General features: G+C 49.1%; 1 protein-coding gene across 1 annotated transcript in view; it reads left to right on the plus strand.

Moving 5' to 3' along the window:
* Positions 1-21,764, plus strand: part of LOC115123834 (protein Shroom4-like) — a 55,572-nt gene that overhangs the window by 15,097 nt on the left and 18,711 nt on the right. The window contains exon 4 of the mRNA XM_065025252.1: positions 2,820-2,893. Coding sequence (XP_064881324.1) covers positions 2,820-2,893 — 74 coding nt within the window. The remainder of the gene's footprint in view (positions 1-2,819; positions 2,894-21,764) is intronic.

Consider the following 21,764-nt stretch of genomic DNA (forward strand, 5'->3'; position numbering starts at 1 on the left):
GCTGCTCTCCTCCTCTATAGTCTGGATGAAATAGCTGCTCTCTTCCCCTATAGTCTGGATGAAATAGCTGCTCTCCTCCTCTATAGTCTGGATGAAATAGCTGCTCTATATAGTCTGGATGAAATAGCTGCTCTCCTCCTCTATAGTCTGGATGAAATAGCTGCTCTCCTCCTCTATAGTCTGGATGAAATAGCTGCTCTCCTCCTCTATAGTCTGGATGAAATAGCTGCTCTCCTCCTCTATAGTCTGGATGAAATAGCTGCTCTATATAGTCTGGATGAAATAGTTGCTCTCCTCCTCTTTAGTCTGGATGAAATAGCTGCTCTCCTCCGCTATAGTCTGGATTAAATAGCTGCTCTCCTCAATAGTCTGGATAAAATAGCTGCTCTCTTCTGTATTCTGGATGAAATTGCTGCTCTCCTCTTTAGTCTGGATGAAATAGCTGCTCTCCTCTTTAGTCTGGATGAAATTGCTGCTCTCCTCTGTAGTCTGGATGAAATAGCTGCTCTCCTCTATAGTCTGGATGAAATAGCTGCTCCCCTCCTCTATAGTCTGGATGAAATAGCTGCTCTCCTCCCCCATAGTCTGGATGAAATAGCTGCTCTCCTCTTTAGTCTGGATGAAATAGCTGCTCTCCTCCTCTATAGTCTGGATGAAATAGTTGCTCTCCTCTCTAGTCTGGGTGAAATAGCTGCTCTCCTCCTCCATAGTCTGGATGAAATAGCTGCTCTCCTCCTCTAAAGTCTGGATGAAATAGCTGCTCTCCTCCCCTATAGTCTGGATGAAATAGCTGCTCTCCTCTTCTATCGTCTGCATGAAATAGCTGCTCTCCTTTTTAGTCTGGATGAAATAGCTGCTCTCCTCTTCTATCGTCTGGATGAAATAGCTGCTCTCCTTTTTAGTCTGGATGAAATAGCTGCTCTCCTCCTCCATAGTCTGGATGAAATAGCTGCTCTCCTCCTCTAAAGTCTGGATGAAATAGCTGCTCTCCTCTTCTATCGTCTGCATGAAATAGCTGCTCTCCTTTTTAGTCTGGATGAAATAGCTGCTCTCCTCCTCTATAGTCTGGATGAAATAGCTGCTCTCCTCTTTAGTCTGGATGAAATAGCTGCTCTCCTCCTCTATAGTCTGGATGAAATAGCTGCTCTCCTCCCCTATAGTCTGGATGAAATAGCTGCTCTCTTCTGTATTCTGGATGAAATTGCTGCTCTCCTCTTTAGTCTGGATGAAATAGCTGCTCTCCTCTTTAGTCTGGATGAAATTGCTGCTCTCCTCTGTAGTCTGGATGAAATAGCTGCTCTCCTCTATAGTCTGGATGAAATAGCTGCTCCCCTCCTCTATAGTCTGGATGAAATAGCTGCTCCCCTCCTCTATAGTCTGGATGAAATAGCTGCTCTCCTCTTTAGTCTGGATGAAATAGCTGCTCTCCTCTGTAGTCTGGATGAAATAGCTGCTCTCCTCCTCTATAGTCTGGATGAAATAGCTGCTCTCCTCCTCTATAGTCTGGATGAAATAGCTGCTCTCCTCTATAGTCTGGATGAAATAGCTGCTCCCCTCCTCTATAATTTGAATAAAATAGCTGCTCTCCTCCTCCATAGTCTGGATGAAATAGCTGCTCTCCTCCTCTAAAGTCTGGATGAAATAGCTGCTCTCCTCCCCTATAGTCTGGATGAAATAGCTGCTCTATATAGTCTGGATGAAATAGCTGCTCTCCTCTTCTATCGTCTGGATGAAATAGCTGCTCTCCTTTTTAGTCTGGATGAAATAGCTGCTCTCCTCTTCTATCGTCTGGATGAAATAGCTGCTCTCCTTTTTAGTCTGGATGAAATAGCTGCTCTCCTCCTCCATAGTCTGGATGAAATAGCTGCTCTCCTCTTTAGTCTGGATGAAATAGCTGCTCTCCTCCTCTATAGTCTGGATGAAATAGCTGCTCTCCTCCCCTATAGTCTGGATGAAATAGCTGCTCTCTTCTGTATTCTGGATGAAATTGCTGCTCTCCTCTTTAGTCTGGATGAAATAGCTGCTCTCCTCTTTAGTCTGGATGAAATTGCTGCTCTCCTCTGTAGTCTGGATGAAATAGCTGCTCTCCTCTATAGTCTGGATGAAATAGCTGCTCCCCTCCTCTATAGTCTGGATGAAATAGCTGCTCCCCTCCTCTATAGTCTGGATGAAATAGTCTTTAGTCTGGATGAAATAGCTGCATTTCATTTACCTCATTTAGCTCTGGACTTACAAATTGGTGCATTCTCCTCTCCAGTGGAACAGTAGGCATCTAAATCTTTTCAGGGGGAGGGGGTGAGAGGGCTACTTTCTCCTCTAGGTATTCTAAAGATAGTCTGGATGATGAAATAGCTGCTCTCTCCTCTTTAGTCTGTCTGGATGAAATAGCTGCTCTCCTCTGTAGTCTGGATGAAATAGCTGCTCTCCTCCTCTATAGTCTGGATGAAATAGCTGCTCTCCTCCTCTATAGTCTGGATGAAATAGCTGCTCTCCTCCTCTATAGTCTGGATGAAATAGCTGCTCTCCTCTATAGTCTGGATGAAATAGCTGCTCCCCTCCTCTATAATTTGAATAAAATAGCTGCTCTCCTCCTCTATAGTCTGAATGAAATAGCTGCTCTCCTCTGTAGTCTGGATGAAATAGCTGCTCTCCTCTTTTGTCTGGATAAAATATTTGCTCTCCTCCTCTTTTGGCTATAGACCTCCTCCCCTGCTTTGTTTTAGATGTGTTCTATTGTGTCAAATCTTAAAGTAGACTTCTAATCATCACGTTTAAGCTTTTCAAAGTACTTAATGAGTGTGAATGAATGTGTTCCACAGGAGTATCCTGTCCCAACCCAGCCATTACCGCGGGAACAAACACAAATCAACAGGAAGTTCAGCCTGACCGAGAGGTATGACACTTCCTGCCTGTCAGCTCTCTCTCTCTGTCTTTCTCTCTCTCTCTGTCTCTCTCTCTCTCTCTCTGTTTCTCCTCTCTGTCTCTCTCTCTCTCTCTCTGTCTCTCTCTCTCTCTCTGTTTCTCCTCTCTGTCTGTCTTCTCTGTCTCTCTCTCGCTCTCTCTCGCTCTCTCTCGCTCTCTCTCGTTCTCTCTCTGTCTCTCTCTCTCTCTGTTTCTTTCTGTTTCTCTCTTTCTCTCTTAATTTGATTTATTAGCATGACATAACAATATACATATTGCCAAAGATTACTTTGGAGATTTACAATATTAACATAATGAATCATAATAATCAATATTATCAACGGGACAACAGTAACAACAATAACCAAGGGTCAAAATAACCAAACATTGAACAATAACAATAAGCATAGAGGACACTGTCCCTCATCTTATGGCAGGCAGCAATGTAGTGCGCTGTCAACCCACAGCTCTCTGCGTCCTCCCCCAACAGGACGGGTAGCCTGTTCCCATCAGAGAGGTCTTCAATGTAGTGCGCTGTCAACCCACAGCTCTCTGCGTCCTCCCCCAACAGGACGGGTAGCCTGTTCCCATCAGAGAGATCTTCAATGTAGTGCGCTGTCAACCCACAGCTCTCTGCGTCCTCCCCCAACAGGACGGGTAGCCTGTTCCCATCAGAAATTTGGGGAAATGACACTCTAATTGTTTTATATTTTTGACGTTTTGTCAGGAAATGCAGCTCTGTCTCAGTTTCTGCTGTTGTGCAGTGGTTGCACAGCCTTTCCTCTACAGGGAACCAGGTTTTCTTGTGTCTAGCCTTCTCAATGGCAAGGCTGTGCTCACTGAGCCTGTACTTTGTCAAGGTTTTTCTAAGGTTTTGATCAGTAACCATGGTCAAATAGTTAGCTACGGTGTACTGTCGATTTAGGGCCAGATAGCACTGCTTTGTGCTTGTGCTCATGGTATAGCAGGGCTTGGTAGTGATATGAGAGGGGGTCACTGTATTTTAGATGTTTCCAAAATGGAATCACTCTTTTATGAGTTTTTATTATGATATTGGCCTAATTCTGCCCTACATACATTGTTTGTAGTTTTCCTCTGGACATGTAGGAGAATCTTACAGAACTCTGCATTCAGGGTTTCAATGGGGTGTTTGGCCCATTGTTTAAAATCTTGTTTTGCAAGTGGACCCCACACCTCGCTGCCATGAAGTGAAATTGGTTCAATGACACATTCAATTCGTTTTAGCCACATTTTAATAGGTATTTCAATTTGAATGTGTTTTTTAAAGGCGTAGAATGCCCTGCGTGCTTTCTACATTTACATTTACATTTAAGTCATTTAGCAGACGCTCTTATCCAGAGCGACTTACAAATTTCTCTCTTAGTTCATTCACTGCGCCGTTAAGGTGTCCAGTTGAGCTTATTTTAAAACCGAAGTAATTTTAGTGTGTCCAGTCCAGTATAATATAACTTTGGTCTAATTCCCTGAGATCTGGATTTTCTCTGGAAAATCATTATTTTAGTCTTTTTGGGGTTTACTGCCAGGGCCCAGGTCTGGCAGTACTGCCCTAGCAGGTCCAGGCTCTGCTGTAGGCCATGTGCTGTAGTGAACAGCAGGCATAGGTGATCTGCGAAGGGCAGGCTATTTAACCTCTGAATTGTGGAGACTAACACCAGGGGCTGAGAATTTTTCTAGAATAGTGGCCAATTCGTTGATGTAAATATTGAAGAGTGCAGGGCTCAGATTGCAACCCTGGCGAAGGCCCCGCCCCTGGTTAAAGAATTCTGTTATTTTCTTGCCAATTTTAATGCTGCACGTATTGCCAGTATACATTGAGTTAATTATGTAATATGTTTTACCCCCTACACCACTTTCAATAATCTTGTAGAACAGTCCTGTATGCCAAATAGAATCAAATGCTTTTTGGAAGTCGATAAAGCAAGCGTACATTTTGGTATTATTTTGGTGGACATGTTTAGGGTGTATCGTCGTGCGATGTTTTGGTATAAATCCTATTTGGCTTTTACTCAAGACATTGTGCTTATTAAGGAAGTTTAGAACTCTTACATTTATAATACTACAGAAAACCTTCCCCATGTTACTGCTCACACACATACTTCTGGGTCCAATGTGTTCTTAAAGATCGAGCCCTTGATTCCAGATGTCAGGGAAATAACCTACACTCAGGATCAAATTGAACAGTTTTAATATAGCCAATTGACATTTTGCGCTAGTGAGTTTGAGCATCTCATTTAGGATGCCATCAGGTCTGCATGCTTTTTTAAATTTGAGAGCCTGAAGTTTCTTATAGAGCTCCTGGTCAGTAATAGTTTAGTCTCTTATAGAGCTCCTGGTCAGTAATAGTTTAGTTTCTTATAGAGCTCCTGGTCAGTAGTAGTTTAGTCTCTTATAGAGCTCCTGGTCAGTAATAGTTTAGTTTCTTATAGAGCTCCTGGTCAGTAATAGTTTAGTTTCTTATAGAGCTCCTGGTCAGTAATAGTTTAGTTTCTTATAGAGCTCCTGGTCAGTAATAGTTTAGTTTCTTATAGAGCTCCTGGTCAGTAATTGGGGAGTCCAATGGATTTTGATTGTTCTTTATAGCTTTTTCTAATCCATTCAACTTCTCATAAATTTGCCGTTGTTCTGCGTTTGTGTCAATTTGAGAGGTGTTGTAGAGTGTTTTAAAATGCGTTGTCCACATGTCACCATTTTGTTTCACTAATTCCTCTTTAGATTTTTCCTTTTAGGTTTTTCCAATTTTGCCGGAAGTTGTTGGTGTTTATGGACTTCTCAATTAGTGTCAGCTGCTTGCTGTTGTACTGGGCTTTTTTTGTTTCTGAGTTTTAATGTCTCAGTAATGAAGGTGTAATTCACCATTATTTGGGTCTCTGTGCTTTTGGTTGGAGGTGTTCTAAGTTTTTTCCTCATAATTTTACAATCTGCATCAAACCAGTCGTCATCTGTGGTCTTTTTTGTTTTGTTTCTTTTGTCAATTTCAATTGTGCTTCTTTTGCCGTTTGCCTGAATATATAGTTGATGTTTTTTACTGCCAGATTGATGTCTTCTTCACTGTGAGTGAATGTGGTGTCCAGAAAGTTATCTAAGAGTGTCTGGATATTTTGGTTCCAGGTTGCTTTCTGGTATCTTCTGTGCTGTTTTGGGCCCATCTGTATGAATGTCTGATGTTGTACAGCTGACTGGGCTGTGAATGTCTGATGTTGTACAGATTACTGGACTGTGAATGTCTGATGTTGTACAGATTACTGGGCTGTGAATGTCTGATGTTGTACAGATTACTGGGCTGTGAATGTCTGATGTTGTACAGATTACTGGGCTGTGAATGTCTGATGTTGTACAGATTACTGGGCTGTGAATGTCTGATGTTGTACAGCTGACTGGGCTGTGAATGTCTGATGTTGTACAGATTACTGGACTGTGAATGTCTGATGTTGTACAGATTACTGGGCTGTGAATGTCTGATGTTGTACAGATTACTGGGCTGTGAATGTCTGATGTTGTACAGCTGACTGGGCTGTGAATGTCTGATGTTGTACAGATTACTGGACTGTGAATGTCTGATGTTGTACAGATTACTGGGCTGTGAATGTCTGATGTTGTACAGATTACTGGGCTGTGAATGTCTGATGTTGTACAGATTACTGGGCTGTGAATGTCTGATGTTGTACAGCTGACTGGGCTGTGAATGTCTGATGTTGTACAGATTACTGGACTGTGAATGTCTGATGTTGTACAGCTGACTGGACTGTGAATGTCTGATGTTGTACAGCTGACTGGGCTGTGAATGTCTGATGTTGTACAGCTGACTGGGCTGTGAATGTCTGATGTTGTACAGATTACTGGGCTGTGAATGTCTGATGTGGTACAGCTCACTGGGCTGTGAATGTCTGATGTTGTACAGCTGACTGGGCTGTGAATGTCTGATGTTGTACAGCTGACTGGGCTGTGAATGTCTGATGTTGTACAGATTACTGGGCTGTGAATGTCTGAATGTCTGATGTTGTACAGCTGACTGGACTGTGAATGTCTGATGTTGTACAGCTGACTGGGCTGTGAATGTCTGATGTTGTACAGCTGACTGGGCTGTGAATGTCTGATGTTGTACAGATTACTGGGCTGTGAATGTCTGATGTGGTACAGCTCACTGGGCTGTGAATGTCTGATGTTGTACAGCTGACTGGGCTGTGAATGTCTGATGTTGTACAGCTGACTGGGCTGTGAATGTCTGATGTTGTACAGCTGACTGGGCTGTGAATGTCTGATGTTGTACAGATTACTGGGCTGTGAATGTCTGATGTTGTACAGCTGACTGGGCTGTGAATGTCTGATGTTGTACAGCTGACTGGGCTGTGAATGTCTGATGTTGTACAGCTGACTGGGCTGTGAATGTCTGATGTTGTACAGATTACTGGGCTGTGAATGTCTGATGTTGTACAGATTACTGGGCTGTGAATGTCTGATGTTGTACAGCTTACTGGGCTGTGAATGTCTGATGTTGTACAGATTACTGGGCTGTGAATGTCTGATGTTGTACAGATTACTGGGCTGTGAATGTCTGATGTTGTACAGATTACTGGGCTGTGAATGTCTGATGTTGTACAGCTGACTGGGCTGTGAATGTCTGATGTTGTACAGATTACTGGGCTGTGAATGTCTGATGTTGTACAGCTGACTGGGCTGTGAATGTCTGATGTTGTACAGATTACTGGGCTGTGAATGTCTGATGTTGTACAGCTGACTGGGCTGTGAATGTCTGATGTTGTACAGATTACTGGGCTGTGAATGTCTGATGTTGTACAGCTGACTGGGCTGTGAATGTCTGATGTTGTACAGCTGACTGGGCTGTGAATGTCTGATGTTGTACAGCTGACTGGGCTGTGAATGTCTGATGTTGTACAGATTACTGGGCTGTGAATGTCTGATGTTGTACAGCTGACTGGGCTGTGAATGTCTGATGTTGTACAGCTGACTGGGCTGTGAATGTCTGATGTTGTACAGCTGACTGGGCTGTGAATGTCTGATGTTGTACAGCTGACTGGGCTGTGATGTTGTACAGCTGACTGGGCTGTGAATGTCTGATGTTGTACAGATTACTGGGCTGTGAATGTCTGATGTTGTACAGCTGACTGGACTGTGAATGTCTGATGTTGTACAGCTTACTGGGCTGTGAATGTCTGATGTTGTACAGATTACTGGGCTGTGAATGTCTGATGTTGTACAGCTGACTGGGCTGTGAATGTCTGATGTTGTACAGCTTACTGGGCTGTGAATGTCTGATGTTGTACAGCTGACTGGGCTGTGAATGTCTGATGTTGTACAGATTACTGGGCTGTTGAATGTCTGATGTTGTACAGCTGACTGGGCTGTGAATGTCTGATGTTGTACAGCTGACTGGGCTGTGAATGTCTGATGTTGTACAGATTACTGGGCTGTGAATGTCTGATGTTGTACAGATTACTGGGCTGTGAATGTCTGATGTTGTACAGCTTACTGGGCTGTGAATGTCTGATGTTGTACAGATGACTGGGCTGTGAATGTCTGATGTTGTACAGATTACTGGGCTGTGAATGTCTGATGTTGTACAGCTTACTGGGCTGTGAATGTCTGATGTTGTACAGATTACTGGGCTGTGAATGTCTGATGTTGTACAGCTTACTGGGCTGTGAATGTCTGATGTTGTACAGATTACTGGGCTGTTGAATTTCTGATGTTGTACAGCTGACTGGGCTGTGAATGTCTGATGTTGTACAGATTACTGGGCTGTGAATGTCTGGTGTTGTACAGATTACTGGGCTGTGAATGTCTGATGTTGTACAGATTACTGGGCTGTGAATGTCTGATGTTGTACAGCTGACTGGGCTGTGAATGTCTGATGTTGTACAGATTACTGGGCTGTGAATGTCTGATGTTGTACAGATTACTGGGCTGTGAATGTCTGATGTTGTACAGCTGACTGGGCTGTGAATGTCTGATGTTGTACAGATTACTGGGCTGTGAATGTCTGATGTTGTACAGATTACTGGGCTGTGAATGTCTGATGTTGTACAGATTACTGGGCTGTGAATGTCTGATGTTGTACAGCTGACTGGGCTGTGAATGTCTGATGTTGTACAGATTACTGGACTGTGAATGTCTGATGTTGTACAGCTGACTGGGCTGTGAATGTCTGATGTTGTACAGCTGACTGGGCTGTGAATGTCTGATGTTGTACAGATTACTGGGCTGTGAATGTCTGATGTTGTACAGCTGACTGGGCTGTGAATGTCTGATGTTGTACAGCTGACTGGGCTGTGAATGTCTGATGTTGTACAGCTGACTGGGCTGTGAATGTCTGATGTTGTACAGATTACTGGGCTGTGAATGTCTGATGTTGTACAGCTGACTGGGCTGTGAATGTCTGATGTTGTACAGCTGACTGGGCTGTGAATGTCTGATGTTGTACAGATTACTGGGCTGTGAATGTCTGATGTTGTACAGCTGACTGGGCTGTGAATGTCTGATGTTGTACAGTTTACTGGGCTGTGAATGTCTGATGTTGTACAGATTACTGGGCTGTGAATGTCTGATGTTGTACAGCTGACTGGGCTGTGAATGTCTGATGTTGTACAGCTTACTGGGCTGTGAATGTCTGATGTTGTACAGCTGACTGGGCTGTGAATGTCTGATGTTGTACAGCTGACTGGGCTGTGAATGTCTGATGTTGTACAGATTACTGGGCTGTGAATGTCTGATGTTGTACAGCTGACTGGGCTGTGAATGTCTGATGTTGTACAGTTTACTGGGCTGTGAATGTCTGATGTTGTACAGTTTACTGGGCTGTGAATGTCTGATGTTGTACAGATTACTGGGCTGTGAATGTCTGATGTTGTACAGATTACTGGGCTGTGAATGTCTGATGTTGTACAGATTACTGGGCTGTGAATGTCTGATGTTGTACAGATTACTGGGCTGTGAATGTCTGATGTTGTACAGATTACTGGGCTGTGAATGTCTGATGTTGTACAGCTGACTGGGCTGTGAATGTCTGATGTTGTACAGATTACTGGGCTGTGAATGATGTTGTACAGATTACTGGGCTTGAATGTCTGATGTTGTACAGATTACTGGACTGTGAATGTCTGATGTTGTACAGATTACTGGGCTGTGAATGTCGATGTTGTACAGCTGACTGGGCTGTGAATGTCTGATGTTGTACAGATTACTGGGCTGTGAATGTCTGATGTTGTACAGCTGACTGGGCTGTGAATGTCTGATGTTGTACAGATTACTGGGCTGTGAATGTCTGATGTTGTACAGATTACTGGGCTGTGAATGTCTGATGTTGTACAGCTGACTGGGCTGTGAATGTCTGATGTTGTACAGATTACTGGGCTGTGAATGTCTGATGTTGTACAGCTGACTGGGCTGTGAATGTCTGATGTTGTACAGATTACTGTGCTGTGAATGTCTGGTTGTTTCCATGTCTGTTCTTTTGAGGAACAATGTAATTTGCTGTGATCAGACAGAAGTGTTAGTGGCTTGACAGTGAATGAGCTGAGAGAGAAAGGGTTCATGTCTGTGATCATATAGTCTACTGTACTGTGGCCAAGAGGTGAGCAGTAGGTGAATCTCCCCAAAGAGTCCCCGTAACCTACCATTGACAAAGTACAGACCCAGGCTTCTACAGAGCTGCATCAGATCCCTTCTGTTTTTGTTGATGTTGCTGTCACTGTTGTTTCTATGGGGGAGATTAAGACAGTTAGAGACACTATGGCCTGTAATAAAGCTGTCACTGTTGTTTCTATGGTGGAGATGAAGACAGTTAGAGACACTATGGCCTGTAATCAAGCTGTCCCTGTTGTTTCTATGGGGGAGATGAAGACAGTTAGAGACACTATGGCCTGTAATAAAGCTGGCACTGTTGTTTCTATGGTGGAGATGAAGACAGTTAGAGACACTATGGCCTGTAATCAAGCTGTCACTGTTGTTTCTATGGTGGAGATGAAGACAGTTAGAGACACTATGGCCTGTAATAAAGCTGTCACTGTTGTTTCTATGGTGGAGATGAAGACAGTTAGAGACACTATGGCCTGTAATAAAGCTGTCACTGTTGTTTCTATGGTGGAGATGAAGACAGTTAGAGACACTATGGCCTGTAATAAAGCTGGCACTGTTGTTTCTATGGTGGAGATGAAGACAGTTAGAGACACTATGGCCTGTAATCAAGCTGTCACTGTTGTTTCTATGGTGGAGATGAAGACAGTTAGAGACACTATGGCCTGTAATCAAGCTGTCACTGTTGTTTCTATGGTGGAGATGAAGACAGTTAGAGACAGCTGTCACTGTTGTTTCTATGGGGGATGGCCTGTAATCAAGCTGTCACTGTTGTTTCTATGGTGGAGATGAAGACAGTTAGAGACACTATGGCCTGTAATCAAGCTGTCCCTGTTGTTTCTATGGGGGAGATGAAGACAGTTAGAGACACTATGGCCTGTAATCAAGCTGTCACTGTTGTTTCTATGGTGGAGATGAAGACAGTTAGAGACACTATGGCCTGTAATAAAGCTGTCACTGTTTTTCTATGGTGGGGAAAGCTGTCACTGTTGTTTCTATGGGGGAGATTAAGACAGTTAGAGACACTATGGCCTGTAATAAAGCTGTCACTGTTGTTTCTATGGTGGAGATGAAGACAGTTAGAGACACTATGGCCTGTAATCAAGCTGTCCCTGTTGTTTCTATGGGGGAGATGAAGACAGTTAGAGACACTATGGCCTGTAATAAAGCTGTCACTGTTGTTTCTATGGTGGAGATGAAGACAGTTAGAGACACTATGGCCTGTAATCAAGCTGTCCCTGTTGTTTCTATGGGGGAGATGAAGACAGTTAGAGACACTATGGCCTGTAATCAAGCTGTCACTGTTGTTTCTATGGGGGAGATGAAGACAGTTAGAGACACTATGGCCTGTAATAAAGCTGTCACTGTTGTTTCTATGGTGGAGATGAAGACAGTTAGAGACACTATGGCCTGTAATCAAGCTGTCCCTGTTGTTTCTATGGGGGAGATTAAGACAGTTAGAGACACTATGGCCTGTAATAAAGCTGTCACTGTTGTTTCTATGGTGGAGATGAAGACAGTTAGAGACACTATGGCCTGTAATCAAGCTGTCCCTGTTGTTTCTATGGGGGAGATGAAGACAGTTAGAGACACTATGGCCTGTAATCAAGCTGTCACTGTTGTTTCTATGGTGGAGATTAAGACAGTTAGAGACACTATGGCCTGTAATAAAGCTGTCACTGTTGTTTCTATGGTGGAGATGAAGACAGTTAGAGACACTATGGCCTGTAATAAAGCTGTCCCTGTTGTTTCTATGGGGGAGATGAAGACAGTTAGAGACACTATGGCCTGTAATAAAGCTGTCCCTGTTGTTTCTATGGGGGAGATGAAGACAGTTAGAGACACTATGGCCTGTAATCAAGCTGTCCCTGTTGTTTCTATGGGGGAGATGAAGACAGAGACACTATGGCCTGTAATGGAGCTGTCCCCTCGTTAGATCAGGTAGTGTTCCTGCGCATTTGTGTCCCCACAGATGAGCACATTTCCCTGGACCTGGAAATGGCACTTCTCTTCCTCAAGGGTGGGGCAGATCTCCTCTGAGTAATATGGGGATTCTGAGGGGGGGATCTCCTCTGAGTAATATGGGGATTCTGAGGGGGGGGGGGATCTCCTCTGAGTAATATGGGGATTCTGAGGGGGGATATATATCGCGCAAAGGAACACATCTTTTTCTGTCAGTACAAGTTCTTTTTTCAGTTTTAACCAAATGTGATATTTACCCATTTTGAGGGGATCAATTTGATTTTGTAGTTCGGATTTGTACCAAATGATCAGTCCTCCAGAGTCTCTGCCTCTATGGACAGAGCTGTGTTTCTGTGACGGCACAGTGACCTCTCTGTAGCCTGTGGGACAGTGACCTCTCTGTAGCCTGTGGGACAGTGACCTCTCTGTATCCTGTGTGACAGTGACCTCTCTGTAGCCTGTGGGACAGTGACCTCTCTGTAGCCTGTGGGGCAGTGACCTCTCTGTAGCCTGTGGGACAGTGACCTCTCTGTAGCCTGTGGGGCAGTGACCTCTCTGTAGCCTGTGGGACAGTGACCTCTCTGTAGCCTGTGGGGCAGTGACCTCTCTGTAGCCTGTGGGACAGTGACCTCTCTGTAGCCTGTGAGACAGTGACCTCTCTGTAGCCTGTGGGACAGTGACCTCTGTAGCCTGTGGGACAGTGACCTCTCTGTATCCTGTGGGACAGTGACCTCTCTGTAGCCTGTGGGGCAGTGACCTCTCTGTAGCCTGTGGGGCAGTGACCTCTCTGTAGCCTCTGGGGCAGTGACCTCTCTGTAGCCTGTGGATCAGTGACCTCTCTGTATCCTGTGGGACAGTGACCTCTCTGTATCCTGTGGGACAGTGACCTCTCTGTAGCCTGTGGGACAGTGACCTCTCTGTAGCCTGTGGGACAATGAGTGACAACGTCAGCCTTACACCATGTCTCCTGCAAAATGATTACCTCTCTGTAGCCTGTGGGACAGTGACCTCTCTGTAGCCTGTGGGGCAGTGACCTCTCTGTAGCCTGTGGGACAGTGACCTCTCTGTAGCCTGTGGGACAGTGAGTGACAACGTCAGCCTTACACCATGTCTCCTGCAGAATGATTACCTCTCTGTAGCCTGTGGGACAGTGACCTCTGTAGCCTGTGGGACAGTGACCTCTCTGTATCCTGTGGGACAGTGACCTCTCTGTAGCCTGTGGGACAGTGACCTCTCTGTATCCTGTGGGACAGTGACCTCTCTGTAGCCTGTGGGACAGTGAGTGACACCGTCAGCCTTACACCATGTCTCCTGCAGAATGATTACCTCTCTGTAGCCTGTGGGACAGTGACCTCTCTGTAGCCTGTGGGACAGTGACCTCTGTAGCCTGTGGGACAGTGACCTCTCTGTAGCCTGTGGGACAGTGACCTCTGTAGCCTGTGGGACAGTGACCTCTCTGTAGCCTGTGGGGCAGTGACCTCTCTGTAGCCTGTGGGGCAGTGACCTCTCTGTATCCTGTGGGACAGTGACCTCTCTGTAGCCTGTGGGACAGTGACCTCTGTAGCCTGTGGGACAGTGACCTCTGTAGCCTGTGGGACAGTGACCTCTCTGTAGCCTGTGGGACAGTGACCTCTCTGTAGCCTGTGGGGCAGTGACCTCTGTAGCCTGTGGGACAGTGACCTCTCTGGAGCCTGTGGGCCAGTGACCTCTCTGTATCCTGTGGGCCAGTGACCTCTCTGTAGCCTGTGGGACAGTGACCTCTCTGTATCCTGTGGGACAGTGACCTCTCTGTAGCCTGTGGGACAGTGACCTCTCTGTAGCCTGTGGGACAGTGACCTCTCTGTATCCTGTGGGGCAGTGACCTCTCTGTAGCCTGTGGGGCAGTGACCTCTGTATCCTGTGGGACAGTGATCTCTCTGTAGCCTGTGGGGCAGTGACCTCTGTATCCTGTGGGACAGTGACCTCTCTGTAGCCTGTGGGACAGTGAGTGACACCGTCAGCCTTACACCATGTCTCCTGCAGAATGATTACCTCTCTGTAGCCTGTGGGACAGTGACCTCTCTGTAGCCTGTGGGACAGTGACCTCTGTAGCCTGTGGGACAGTGACCTCTCTGTAGCCTGTGGGACAGTGACCTCTGTAGCCTGTGGGACAGTGACCTCTCTGTAGCCTGTGGGGCAGTGACCTCTCTGTAGCCTGTGGGGCAGTGACCTCTCTGTATCCTGTGGGACAGTGACCTCTCTGTAGCCTGTGGGACAGTGACCTCTGTAGCCTGTGGGACAGTGACCTCTCTGCAGCCTGTGGGACAGGACCTCTCTGTAGCCTGTGGGACAGTGACCTCTCTGTAGCCTGTGGGGCAGTGACCTCCTGTAGCCTGTGGGACAGTGACCTCTCTAGCCTGTGGGCAGTGACCTCTCTGTATCCTGTGGGACAGTGACCTCTCTGTAGCCTGTGGGACAGTGACCTCTCCTGTGGGAGAGTGACCTCTCTGTAGCCTGTGGGACAGTGACTCTCTGTAGCCTGTGGGACAGTGACCTCTCTGTAGCCTGTGGGACAGTGACCTCTCTGTATCCTGTGGGGCAGTGACCTCTCTGTAGCCTGTGGGCCAGTGACCTCTCTGTAGCCTGTGGGGCAGTGACCTCTGTATCCTGTGGGACAGTGACCTCTCTGTATCCTGTGGGGCAGTGACATCCTGTGGGACAGTGACCTCTGTAGCCTGTGGGACAGTGACCTCTCTGTATCCTGTGGGACAGTGACTCTCTGTATCCTGTGGGACAGTGACCTCTCTGTATCCTGTGGGACAGTGACCTCTCTGTAGCCTGTGGGGCAGTGACTCTCTGTATCCTGTGGGACAGTGACCTCTCTGTATCCTGTGGGGCAGTGACCTCTCTGTATCCTGTGGGACAGTGACCTCTCTGTAGCCTGTGGGACAGTGACCTCTCTGTATCCTGTGGGACAGTGACCTCTCTGTATCCTGTGGGACAGTGACCTCTCTGTAGCCTGTGGGACAGTGACCTCTCTGTAGCCTGTGGGACAGTGACCTCTGTAGCCTGTGGGACAGTGACCTCTAGCCTGTGGGACAGTGACCTCTGTATCCTGTGGGACAGTGACCTCTCTGTAGCCTGTGGGGCAGTGACCTCTGTAGCCTGTGGGACAGTGACCTCTCTGTATCCTGTGGGACAGTGACCTCTCTGTAGCCTGTGGGACAGTGACCTCTCTGTAGCCTGTGGGACAGTGACCTCTCTGTAGCCTGTGGGACAGTGACCTCTCTGTATCCTGTGGGCAGTGCCTGTGCCTGTGGGACAGTGACTCTCTGGGCAGTGCTCTGTGGGACAGTGACCTCTCTGTATCCTGTGGGACAGTGACCTCTCTGTAGCCTGTGGGGACAGTGACCTCTCTGTATCCTGTGGGGCAGTGACCTCTCTGTAGCCTGTGGGACAGTGACCCTCTGTAGCCTGTGGGACAGTGACCTCTCTGTAGCCTGTGGGACAGTGACCATGTAGCCTGTGGGACAGTGACCTCTCTGTAGCCTGTGGGACAGTGACCTCTCTGTAGCCTGTGGGCAGTGACCTCTCTGTAGCCTGTGGGACAGTGACCTCTGTAGCCTGTGGGACAGTGACCTCTCTGTATCCTGTGGGACAGTGACCTCTCTGTACCTGTGGGACAGTGACCCTCTCTGTAGCCTGTGGGACAGTGACTCTCTGTATCCTGTGGGACAGTGACCTCTGTAGCCTGTGGGACAGTGACCCTCTGTAGCCTGTGGGACAGTGACTCTCTGTATCCTGTGGGACAGTGACCTCTCTGTAGCCTGTGGGACAGTGACCTCTCTGTAGCCTGTGGGACAGTGACCTCTCTGTAGCCTGTGGGACAGTGACCCTCTGTAGTGACCTCTCTGTAGCCTGTGGGACAGTGACTCTCTGTAGCCTGTGGGACAGTGACCTCTCTGTAGCCTGTGGGACAGTGACCTCTCTGTAGCCTGTGGGACAGTGACCTCTGTAGCCTGTGGGACAGTGACCTCCTGTGGGACAGTGACCTCTCTGTGGGACAGTGCCTGTGGGACAGTGACCTCTCTGTAGCCTGTGGGACAGTGACCTCTGTAGCCTGTGGGACAGTGACCTCTGGCCTGTGGGACAGTGACCTCTCTGTAGCCTGTGGGACAGTGACCTCTGTAGCCTGTGGGACAGTGACCCTGTAGCCTGTGGGACAGTGACCTCTCTGTAGCCTGTGGGACAGTGACCTCTCTGTAGCCTGTGGGACAGTGACTCTCTGTAGCCTGTGGGACAGTGACCTCTCTGTAGCCTGTGGGACAGTGACCTCTCTGTAGCCTGTGGGACAGTGACCTCTCTGTAGCCTGTGGGACAGTGACCTCTGTAGCCTGTGGGACAGTGACCTCTCTGTAGCCTGTGGGACAGTGACCTGTGGGACAGTGTATCCTGTGGGACAGTGACCTCTCTGTAGCCTGTGGGACAGTGACCTCTGACAGTGACCTCTGTAGCCTGTGGGACAGTGACCTCTCTGTAGCCTGTGGGACAGTGACCTCTGTAGCCTGTGGGACAGTGACACTCTCTGTAGCCTTGGGACAGTGACCCTGTCTCCTGGGACAGTGACCTCCTGTAGCCTGTGGGACAGTGACCTCTCAGCCTGTGGGACAGTGACCTCTGTAGCCTGTGGGACAGTGACCTCTCTGTAGCCTGTGGGACAGTGACCTCTCTGTAGCCTGTGGGACAGTGACCTCTCTGTAGCCTGTGGGACAGTGACCTCTGTAGCCTGTGGGACAGTCTCTCTGTAGACCTCTGTATCCTGTGGGACAGTGACCTCTCTGTAGCCTGTGGGGCAGTGACCTCTGTAGCCTGTGGGACAGTGACCTCTGTAGCCTGTGGGACAGTGACCTCTCTGTAGCCTGTGGGACAGTGACCTCTCTGTAGCCTGTGGGACAGTGACCTCTGTAGCCTGTGGGACAGTGACTCTAGCCCTGGAGCCTGGGACAGTGACCTCTCTGTATCCTGTGGGACAGTGACCTCTCTGTAGCCTGTGGGACAGTGACCTCTGTATCCTGTGGGACAGTGACCTCTCTGTAGCCTGTGGGACAGTGACCTCTCTGTAGCCTGTGGGACAGTGACCTCTCTGTAGCCTGTGGGACAGTGCCTGTAGCCCCTGTGGGGCAGTGACCTCTCTGTAGCCTGTGGGACAGTGACCTCTCTGTAGCCTGTGGGACAGTGACCTCTCTGTAGCCTGTGGGCCAGTGACCTCTGTATCCTGTGGGACAGTGACCTCTCTGTATCCTGTGGGACAGTGACCTCTGTAGCCTGTGGGACAGTGACCTCTCTGTAGCCTGTGGGACAGTGACCTCTCTGTATCCTGTGGGGCAGTGACCTCTCTGTAGCCTGTGGGACAGTGACCTCTGTATCCTGTGGGACAGTGACCTCTCTGTAGCCTGTGGGGCAGTGACCTCTGTATCCTGTGGGACAGTGACCTCTCTGTATCCTGTGGGGCAGTGACCTCTGTATCCTGTGGGACAGTGACCTCTCTGTAGCCTGTGGGACAGTGACCTCTCTGTATCCTGTGGGACAGTGTTCTCTCTGTATCCTGTGGGACAGTGACCTCTCTGTATCCTGTGGGACAGTGACCTCTCTGTAGCCTGTGGGACAGGACCTCATCCTGTGGGACAGTGACCTCTCTGTATCCTGTGGGGCAGTGACCTCTCTGTATCCTGTGGGACAGTGACCTCTCTGTAGCCTGTGGGACAGTGACCTCTCTGTAGCCTGTGGGACAGTGACCTCTCTCTGGGACAGTACCTCCTGTATCCTGTGGGACAGTGACCTCTCTGTATCCTGTGGGACAGTGACCTCTCTGTAGCCTGTGGGACAGTGATCCCTCTCTGTATCCTGTGGGACAGTGACCTCTCTGTAGCCTGTGGGACAGTGACCTCTGTAGCCTGTGGGACAGTGACCTCTCTGTATCCTGTGGGACAGTGACCTCTCTGTAGCCTGTGGGACAGTGACTCTCTGTATCCTGTGGGGCAGTGACCTCTCTGTATCCTGTGGGGCAGTGACCTCTCTGTATCCTGTGGGACAGTGACCTCTCTGTAGCCTGTGGGACAGTGACCTCTCTGTATCCTGTGGGACAGTGACTCCTCTCTGTATCCTGTGGGACAGTGACCTCTCTGTAGCCTGTGGGACAGTGACCTCTCTGTATCCTGTGGGACAGTGACCTCTCTGTATCCTGTGGGACAGTGACCTCTCTGTAGCCTGTGGGACAGTGACCTCTCTGTAGCCTGTGGGACAGTGACCTCTCTGTATCCTGTGGGACAGTGACCTCTCTGTATCCTGTGGGACAGTGACCTCTCTGTATCCTGTGGGACAGTGACCTCTCTGTATCCTGTGGGACAGTGACCTCTGTAGCCTGTGGGACAGTGACCTCTCTGTAGCCTGTGGGGCAGTGACCTCTCTGTATCCTGTGGGACAGTGACCTCTCTGTAGCCTGTGGGGCAGTGACCTCTCTGTATCCTGTGGGACAGTGACCTCTCTGTAGCCTGTGGGACAGTGACCTCTGTAGACTGTGGGACAGTGACCTCTGTAGCCTGTGGGACAGTGACCTCTCTGTAGCCTGTGGGACAGTGACCTCTCTGTAGCCTGTGGGGCAGTGACCTCTGTAGCCTGTGGGACAGTGACCTCTCTGGAGCCTGTGGGCCAGTGACCTCTCTGTATCCTGTGGGCCAGTGACCTCTCTGTATCCTGTGGGCCAGTGACCTCTCTGTAGCCTGTGGGACAGTGACCTCTCTGTAGCCTGTGGGACAGTGACCTCTCTGTAGCCTGTGGGACAGTGACCTCTCTGTATCCTGTGGGGCAGTGACCTCTCTGTAGCCTGTGGGGCAGTGACCTCTGTATCCTGTGGGACAGTGATCTCTCTGTAGCCTGTGGGGCAGTGACCTCTGTATCCTGTGGGACAGTGACCTCTCTGTATCCTGTGGGGCAGTGACCTCTGTATCCTGTGGGACAGTGACCTCTCTGTAGCCTGTGGGACAGTGACCTCTCTGTATCCTGTGGGACAGTGTTCTCTCTGTATCCTGTGGGACAGTGACCTCTCTGTATCCTGTGGGACAGTGACCTCTCTGTAGCCTGTGGGGCAGTGACCTCTGTATCCTGTGGGACAGTGACCTCTCTGTATCCTGTGGGGCAGTGACCTCTGTATCCTGTGGGACAGTGACCTCTCTGTATCCTGTGGGACAGTGACCTCTCTGTATCCTGTGGGACAGTGTTCTCTCTGTATCCTGTGGGACAGTGACCTCTCTGTATCCTGTGGGACAGTGACCTCTCTGTAGCCTGTGGGACAGTGACCTCTCTGTATCCTGTGGGACAGTGACCTCTCTGTATCCTGTGGGACAGTGACCTCTCTGTATCCTGTGGGACAGTGACCTCTCTGTAGCCTGTGGGGCAGTGACCTCTCTGTAGCCTGTGGGACAGTGACCTCTCTGTATCCTGTGGGACAGTGACCTCTCTGTAGCCTGTGGGACAGTGACCTCTCTGTATCCTGTGGGGCAGTGACCTCTCTGTAGCCTGTGGGGCAGTGACCTCTCTGTAGCCTGTGGGACAGTGACCTCTCTGTATCCTGTGGGGCAGTGACCTCTCTGTATCCTGTGGGACAGTGACCTCTCTGTATCCTGTGGGGCAGTGACCTCTCTGTAGCCTGTGGGACAGTGATCTCTCTGTATCCTGTGGGGCAGTGACCTCTCTGTATCCTGTGGGGGCAGTGACCTCTCTGTATCCTGTGGGGCAGTGACCTCTCTGTAGCCTGTGGGGCAGTGACCTCTCTGTAGCCTGTGGGACAGTGACCTCTCTTTAGCCTGTGGGACAGTGACCTCTCTGTAGCCTGTGGGGCAGTGACCTCTCTGTATCATGTGGGACAGTGACCTCTCTGTAGCCTGTGGGGCAGTGACCTCTCTGTAGCCTGTGGGACAGTGACCTCTCTGTATCCTGTGGGACAGTGACCTCTCTGTATCCTGTGGGACAGTGACCTCTCTGTATCCTGTGGGACAGTGACCTCTCTGTAGCCTGTGGGACAGTGACCTCTCTGTATCCTGTGGGACAGTGACCTCTCTGTAGCCTGTGGGACAGTGACCTCTCTGTAGCCTGTGGGGCAGTGACCTCTCTGTAGCCTGTGGGACAGTGACCTCTCTGTATCCTGTGGGACAGTGACCTCTGTAGCCTGTGGGACAGTGACCTCTCTGTAGCCTGTGGGGCAGTGACCTCTCTGTAGCCTGTGGGACAGTGACCTCTCTGTATCCTGTGGGACAGTGACCTCTCTGTAGCCTGTGGGACAGTGACCTCTCTGTAGCCTGTGGGGCAGTGACCTCTCTGTAGCCTGTGGGACAGTGACCTCTCTGTAGCCTGTGGGACAGTGACCTCTCTGTATCCTGTGGGACAGTGACCTCTCTGTAGCCTGTGGGGCAGTGACCTCTCTGTAGCCTGTGGGACAGTGACCTCTCTGTATCCTGTGGGACAGTGACCTCTCTGTAGCCTGTGGGACAGTGACCTCTCTGTATCCTGTGGGGGCAGTGACCTCTCTGTATCCTGTGGGGCAGTGACCTCTCTGTAGCCTGTGGGGCAGTGACCTATCTGTAGCCTGTGGGACAGTGACCTCTCTGTAGCCTGTGGGACAGTGACCTCTCTGTAGCCTGTGGGGCAGTGACCTCTCTGTATCATGTGGGACAGTGACCTCTCTGTAGCCTGTGGGGCAGTGACCTCTCTGTAGCCTGTGGGACAGTGACCTCTCTGTAGCCTGTGGGACAGTGACCTCTCTGTAGCCTGTGGGACAGTGACCTCTCTGTAACCTGTGGGACAGTGACCTCTCTGTATCCTGTGGGGGCAGTGACCTCTCTGTATCCTGTGGGACAGTGACCTCTCTGTAACCTGTGGGACAGTGACCTCTCTGTAGCCTGTGGGACAGTGACCTCTCTGTATCCTGTGGGGGCAGTGACCTCTCTGTATCCTGTGGGACAGTGACCTCTCTGTATCCTGTGGGACAGTGACCTCTCTGTAGCCTGTGGGACAGTGACCTCTCTGTATCCTGTGGGACAGTGACCTCTCTGTATCCTGTGGGACAGTGACCTCTCTGTATCCTGTGGGACAGTGACCTCTCTGTATCCTGTGGGACAGTGACCTCTCTGTATCCTGTGGGACAGTGACCTCTCTGTAGCCTGTGGGACAGTGACCTCTCTGTATCCTGTGGGACAGTGACCTCTCTGTATCCTGTGGGGGCAGTGATCTCTCTGTATCATGTGGGACAGTGAGTG

The sequence above is a fragment of the Oncorhynchus nerka genome, linkage group LG12 (genome assembly GCF_034236695.1).
Source record: "Oncorhynchus nerka isolate Pitt River linkage group LG12, Oner_Uvic_2.0, whole genome shotgun sequence".
Taxonomy (NCBI): domain Eukaryota; kingdom Metazoa; phylum Chordata; class Actinopteri; order Salmoniformes; family Salmonidae; genus Oncorhynchus; species Oncorhynchus nerka.